General features: G+C 50.4%; 1 protein-coding gene across 1 annotated transcript; it reads left to right on the plus strand.

Annotated features, from left to right (window-relative positions):
* Nucleotides 1–3,586: 3,586 nt before the first annotated feature.
* Nucleotides 3,587–4,390, plus strand: LOC135093459 (uncharacterized). The gene has a single exon (XM_063992738.1). It carries the CDS (start codon nucleotides 3,587–3,589, stop codon nucleotides 4,388–4,390), a length of 804 nt encoding a protein of 267 aa, XP_063848808.1.
* The last annotated feature ends 3,110 nt before the right edge of the window (nucleotides 4,391–7,500 follow it).

Genomic DNA, 7,500 nt, shown 5'->3' on the forward strand with positions numbered 1-7,500 from the left:
TGTTGAGATTCTGGGAAATCAAGAACAGATATGTGATCTTTCGTGATAGACGGGAGAGAAGGCACGTTATGGCTGTCAGATGCAGATATATTATTGATAGAGGAAGGTAAATCATCCGAGGCTACAACTTTCTCAGAGTAAGGCAAGGCTCCTCCGAGCACCACACCTGCTTTGAGCTTGACAGGCGTAGATGTGACATTTTTCAGCCCGATTTTGTAGAATCCAGTCATCGATTGTGGTAAGAACGGATTCTTATCCAACATCTTTATATGGAGATTGCTGTGTATAGCAGATACAACAGACTTAACCTTAACGTTTACAACATATAAATCACATTCAGATTTCGTTACTGGATCTTCTAACAAAATGTGTTTAATAGGAGTTACACCGTGGTCTGACAAGGAAGATGAATGAGAATGAGGCTGTGAGACAGGCAAACTAGATGATGTAACAAAAGAATCCCGTGTAGATAATATCTGATCCCTAGTAAAAGGAAGAGTTGCAACAGATATTACTACATCAGCAAGAGAGAAAGTATCAGAGGAAAGAACAGTAGGAATATAAATATCCCCTTGAGCAATTTCATTGATGGCAGGGAAAAGGCTGATGTCATACTTGCACATGGTGATGAAGCCGGTGAGATCAGCATTGAAAGATACACTTGATACAATATAGAAATAATCGCATATGTCTGGTTCCTTGGGTGATAAAGACCATGATAGGAGTACTTTTCCGTGAGGTAAGAAAATTTTTCCAGATGTACCATTGAGATTAACATGAGGAGGTAAAGCAGTGATGTGATTCTGAGAAGAGGAAGAGAAACTCCTAAATACATCCATCTTCATAAGGTTAACAGCAGCACCCAAATAAAAGAAAGCTCTGTATGATGCATAGTGACACGTAACATCTGTGACAATGCCATTGAATAATCCAGCATATCTAATGTTAACTGAAGAAAGTGCTGAGTTAGAATGGATGAAGCATTCTGTGTGTTTTGTTCGTTTTTTAGGTACAGAAAATGATGATTTGAGGACTGATGATGTTACGATGGAAGGGCGCAAAAAGTTTCCCGACGATGTTTGTTTAGCAATCTGAAACTGTGCCTGCAGTGTTGCAACAAATAACCTGCCCTTTTGTGGAAGGAACAGAATGAGTGTCTTCCTGCGCGATAACATGACTAGGCAGCTTGCAACGGGGGCAGGTGACATTTCTTATCTCGATTTCGATCGAGTGTACTGATGTCTAGGCGAAGGGGATGCACTTCTAGTGTAACGTCCACGAGAAAGTGAAAAAGAATGAGAAGGAAGGTGATGAGGTGAGATGAAAGAGTCGGATGAAGACCCATCAAGTACCTGAACAGGCTCAGAGCTCGGAAGAGGACGCTTATCAGATATGACTTTACAGACATCATATATGTAATCTGTTTTGTTGAATTCGATGTCACATGCGACCTGGAAGGTAGGAGAATCAAGGAAGGTGGTGAACAAGAGTCTTTTTAACTCATCCTTTGACAGTGAGTCACCAGTAAACCAATTTGAATCCTAGAACTGAGCGATCAATTCCGAGCTCAGGGAGGAAACAATGTTTTCTGCCTTGTAAGGATTAGTGTGTGAGTGGAGGTGCTGTGTGATACATTTTGAGAATTTGAGGAGAGAATGGGTGGCTCCAAGCTTTGAATGACTTTGGAAATGATTTCTGAGGTGAATGGTGAAGTCATCAAAGGTAGTGAGAGAAGCGATTTTATCTGATTTCACCAAGAGGCCAGCGAGATTCGAGGGCCCGTGACAGATACGTGATTTCAAAATGGATATTCTCTCCTTATCAGATGTGGCTGAACGTCTGGTACATTCCTCCTCAATCCTCTGAATAAACTGATGAACAGTTTCTGTGCCAGCTCCAGAAAAATTTGGAAGTTGATGAGATTTAAGAGTAAAGGTGATGTAAGGTGTCGTGGTGTTTTCAGTAGACATTGTGGCAGGTAGTAATGAAGATAGTGCAGACTGTGACTGTGTTTTCCTAAGAGACGTGAATTGCACAGATAATCAATAAAGAACATACACAAAAATATGAAACACGGAGAATAGCACACACAATGATACACAGAATAGCACACAGTATGATAACACAGACAACAATAAATAAGAATGAAGGACAGAAGGAAATAACATATATATTAATAGACAGACAGACAGACAGACAGACAGACAGGAAGGAGACGGATAGGCAGACAGACAGTCAGACAGACAGACAGGAGATGGATAGGCAGGCAGGCAGACAGACAGACAGACAGACAGACAGATAGATAGCATGGTATAGCCTCAAGCCAAGTAGGTAGTGTCATTTATTGCCTCCTGGATGGCAGGCTTTGTCAGAATTTGAGGAGGGAGTAAAGTTTGTAGCAGGACACAAGTCACCGCTCCTAGCACTCCGTTTTCTATTATATTATCACCCTTCCGTTTTCACTCTCTCTACTGCACAGACTTTTGTCTTTCATCTCTTCTTTCCTCACTTTATAAATTCTCTTACTCGTACACATTCTGTGCACGCTCTTTGACACATGTGTTACACATCTTCTCAATACATCTTATTACTCCTTTCTTCACACAGACATACACACACACATACACTCTCTTTTTCCATAATTTTGTATATATCATTTTGTGTGTGTCGTTTGTTATGTTCAGTAATTTTTGTATATATTGTTCATGTTTTTGTTGAATAAACAGAGAATACCAGGCTAAGTTTCCTTTGTCAGAGCTACACTATTATGACACTGGAAACTGTTACCCTTCATGGACTAAACACTGCTATGACCAAGAGTCATAGTTGGGAGCCTACACTTCTCGCTTGAGCAACTTCCGGGCGGCCAAGTAGCACCTCACCTTCGCTACAATTGGTGACCCCGTTGTTCCGAAGTGAGCAGCCAAGTCCACCCTGCTGCTATCCTCCAACCACCTGGCCAAGGTGACGCGGTCGGCTACGGGCGAATCTTCTGGCAGCTGCCCCTTCGCCGGTGTTGCCGCCTCCAGAAGCAGACCCCGGCCCCCGCCGCCTCACCGACGCTGCCTGGCCGCCACCCCGCCGGCCGCCGCCCGTACGCCGCCCCCAGCCGCCCGTATGCCGCCCCCAGCCGCCTGTACGCCGCCCCCCGCCGCCCAGCCGCCCTCACGGCGCCATCCCCTGCGGCACTCTCCAGCTGGCCCTCGCCACTGGCCAGCAGTCTCTCCCAGTCGCGGACGCTCCTCCACGTAACTTCTGCCGGCCCCTCCAGTTTCCTGCTGTTACCTGGAGTCCTCCCACTGGCCTCGTCCCGTCTCCATCTACAGCTCTTCATTGGGGATTACCTACGGTCCATCGCCCAGGATTAACACTGTCATCCGTGGATTACTTATAGTGCAGTGCCAAGGATAACGTACAGTTCGTTCAGTGGTGAGTGAAGTGACATTGCCCCAATTCGGCATCTCTCACCGCTGTGGCACCCGGTCACACCGGCGCCTCACGCCTTCACTCCTCACCGCTGTGGCTCCCGGACTTTCCGGCGCCTGTAGTGTACTTTACACAGTCACGTGGTGGTCCACTCAGCACAATGCCTGATGACGTCGACTCCGTAGCCTTCAGTGCTCCTCCGTTCATCAGCCAGGACCCTTCCACGTGGTTCTCCATCCTGGAATGTAACTTCAAGGCTTCCAAGATAACAGTAAGTCTACCCAAGTTCGTGAAGGCCTCTACAGTACTACCAGCTGACGTTCTTTCACAAGTTGCTGATGTCGTCAGTGCTGCCAGCACTTCTACTTCGCCCTATGAAGACCTCAAAGCTGCTGTTCTGCAACGACTACAATCTACAGTGTCGAGGCGCCTCCAGGAGCTTCTGTCACAAGAAGAACTTGGTGGTGAAAAGCCCACAGACCTTCTTCGCCGCATGAAGAAGCTGCTTGGCGACAAGTACACCTCCTTCGACAAGGAACTCTTCTTACAGCTGTTCTACCAACGCCTGCCTCCTGACACTCAACGCTGCCTCTTCACTGTCAAGAACAAGCTCTCAGTAGACGAGCTTGCCACTCTCGCCGATGAATTCATGGCTACCCTTCCACAAGGTCAACCAGCTGCAGTAGCCTCCATCTCAGCAGAAGACGGTACCAAGCAACTTGTTGAGCTCGTCTCACAGCTTAGACTTGAAGTGAGAGATCTTCGGAGAGAGCTCAGAGAACGCTCATGCTCACGTTCGCGTTCTTCCTCCAGACACCACTTCCGGCGCCGCCAGCGTTCAAAGAGTAAGACGCCGGAGACTTCTAGTTTCTGCTACTACCATCAAGAGTTCGGGAAAGACGCAAGAAATTGTAAGGCTCCCTGTACCTTCGCCAAGTCCTTAAACCCCAACAGCGAGCACTAGCGGCGCATAGTGTTCGCGACACCTCGTCTGCGCTACTGAAGTTGTATGACCCTCTCTCCCGGACCAAGTTCCTCATCGACTCTGGTGCAGACGTCAGTATTCTCCCTGCCCCTGGTGTAGACCGTACGTTGCCTCCCCTCCTTCACCTTCACGCCGCCAATGGTACGGAGATTCCTGTGTACAAGCGACGCACCTTGCAACTTCACCTGAACCTCCGCCGTACCTTCGAGTGGACGTTCTACGTAGCAGCAGTCACGCAACCAATTCTAGGTGCTGACTTCCTCCGACACTTCGGTCTCCTAGTGGACATCAAGGGTCGGAAGCTGCTCGATCCTCTCACCTCAGTCACAACAAAGGGACAGGTCACTCATGGTGATAGCACACAGATCTCCCTCGTCAAGCCAGACCACCAGTTCTCCTCCCTGCTGAAGTCCTTCCCTACGCTGACGCAGCCGTACTCAGCCAGCAAGCCGGTCACACACCACGTCTCGCACCACATCGAGACCAAGGGACCTCCTACCCACGCCAAGGCCCGCCGCCTAGCTCCAGAGCGCGCCAGACAAGCCAAGGCAGAGTTCGAGTCCCTCATTCAGCAAGGCATCATACGGCCCAGCTCCAGCAACTGGTCTTCCGCTCTCCACATCGTGCCTAAGAAAAATGGCGAACTACGACTATGTGGAGACTACCGCGCTCTCAACTCGCGCACCGTCGAGGACAGGTACCCAGTGCCTAACATCCAGTAGTTCTCTTCTCAGCTCTCCGGATGCACCTACTTCTCGAGGATCGACCTTGTGAAAGCTTTTCACCACATCCCCGTCCATCCAGCGGACATTCCGAAGACTGCTCTCATCACACCCTTCGGATTGTTCGAGTACGTCAAGATGCCCTTTGGTTTGAGGAATGCCGCTCAAACCTTCCAACGCTTCATCGACGAAGTCCTTCGAGGTCTCCCCTTCTGCTTCGCGTACATCGACGACCTCCTCATCGCCAGTCCTGACGCAGAGACGCACCAACAGCACCTCCAGCAAGTACTCACCCGTTTGCAAGACTACGGGGAGCAAGTCAACGTCGACAAGTCTGTGTTTGGGGTCCCCTCCATCACCTTCCTTGGCCACACTGTCTCCTTGGAAGGCATCACTCCACTGCAAGAAAAGTGCGAGTCCATCCAGAACTTCCCCAAGCCTACAACACAGCGCCAACTCAAGCAATTCCTGGGGATGCTGAACTACTACAACCGCTTCATCCCCAGCTGCTCACTGCTTCTTCAGCCGCTCTACGCGATGATCAAGCCTTGCAAGAGAGGACAGTCCATCTCCTTAGTCTGGACTGAGGAGACTGAGGAAGCTTTCACAACAGCAAAACAAGCTCTCAGCTCCGTCTCACCTCTCAACTTCCCTGCCCCAGATGGCATCATCTCTATCGCCACAGACGCTTCTGACATCGGCATCGGAGCAGTTCTACAGCAGTATGTCGACGGAGGTTTGAAACCGCTCTCTTTCTTCTGAAAGAAATTTAACAAGGCGGAATCCAAGTACAGTACTTACGACAGGGAACTTCTCGCCGTATACAAGGCCATCAAGCGTTTCCGGTACTTCGTGGAAGGTCGCAACTTCCATGTATACACCGACCACAAGCCACTCACTTCGAAGTCCCTGCACATCAAGACCTCCTGTTCACCGCGACAACTGCGTCACATCGACTTCATCTCGCAGTTCACCACGGATTTGCGCTACGTCAAAGGTGAACACAACGCCCCAGCTGATGCTCTCTCGCGCAACATCTCTGCTGTGTCATCTTCTCCCATCGACTACACTGCCATCGCTGCTGACCAGGCAAACGATGAAGAGCTGCAGCAACTCCAAGACAACCCCGCACTACAGATGAAGAAGATACAACTCCCAGGAACCACAGTGCACGTTTACGCTGACACTTCCACCGATTCCTGTCGGCCCTACCTGCCGAAGACCCACCGGTATCGTGTTTTTCGTCAGCTGCACGACCTCTCCCACCCTGGCATCCGAGCATCTCAGCAGATGATGACCTCACGCTTCATCTGGTCTGGCATCAACAAAGACGTCAGGCTGTGGACCCGCACATGTGTCAAGTGCCAAGCCTCCAAGGTGTGGCGACACACACGCTCTCCTGCGGCCGCCTTCACTCCAGTCTCTTCAAGGTTCAACCACGTGCATGTCGACCTCGTTGGACCACTACCCTACTCTGACGGTTACCGGTACCTTCTCACCTGCGTCGACCGCTTCACACGCTGGCCGGAAGCTGCACCTTTGGCTGACATCACAACGGACTCCGTCGCACGTGCCTTCATCACTACTTGGATCTCCAGGTTCGGTGTCCCTCTCAGCCTCACTTCTGACCGTGGCAGCCAGTTCGAGTCCAGTATGTGGAACAAGGTGATGTCACTACTAGGCATCCAACGCTTCAGGACAGCCAGTTACCACCCGCAGGCAAACGGCACCGTTGAGAGATTCCACCGTCAGCTGAAGTCTTCCTTAGCTGCCTCTGCCACACGTGCAGACTGGTTCCAGGCACTTCCTCTCGTCCTCCTTGGCATACAGACATCACTAAAGGAAGACCTACACCACTCCTCCGCCGAGCTCGTTTATGGTACCAAGCTCAGGTTACCTGGCGAACTCCTAACTCCTGCACCTCGCTCTACTCCTTGCAGCGTTCAGGACTTTGCTGCCAACCTCTCTGACTTCATGCAGCGTCTGCAGCCTGTCCAGCCTCGCACGTCTCCCTCCAAGACTTTTGTCAGCCAGGATCTGGACACTTGCACGTACGTGTTCGTCAGGGTTGACGCTGTGAAGAAGCCCCTGCAGCAGCCCTACCAAGGCCCCTTCAAAGTCCTGAGCAGGAGGAGAAAGACGGTCACTGTGGACAAGGATGGTAAGGCTGACACCATCTCCATCGACCGAGTCAAGCCTGCCTACCTCCTTCACAGTGACCCGGCCGTCATCAACACCATCGGCCAGAACGTCGCCACCAGCACCACTCGGCACCAGAAGACGGTTACGTTCCTCCTACCTCGTCACTAGGGGGGGAATACTGTAGCGGGACACAAGTCACCGCTCCTAGCACTCCGTTTTCTATTA

Source organism: Scylla paramamosain, chromosome 43 (assembly GCF_035594125.1).
Source record: "Scylla paramamosain isolate STU-SP2022 chromosome 43, ASM3559412v1, whole genome shotgun sequence".
Lineage (NCBI taxonomy): Eukaryota > Metazoa > Arthropoda > Malacostraca > Decapoda > Portunidae > Scylla > Scylla paramamosain.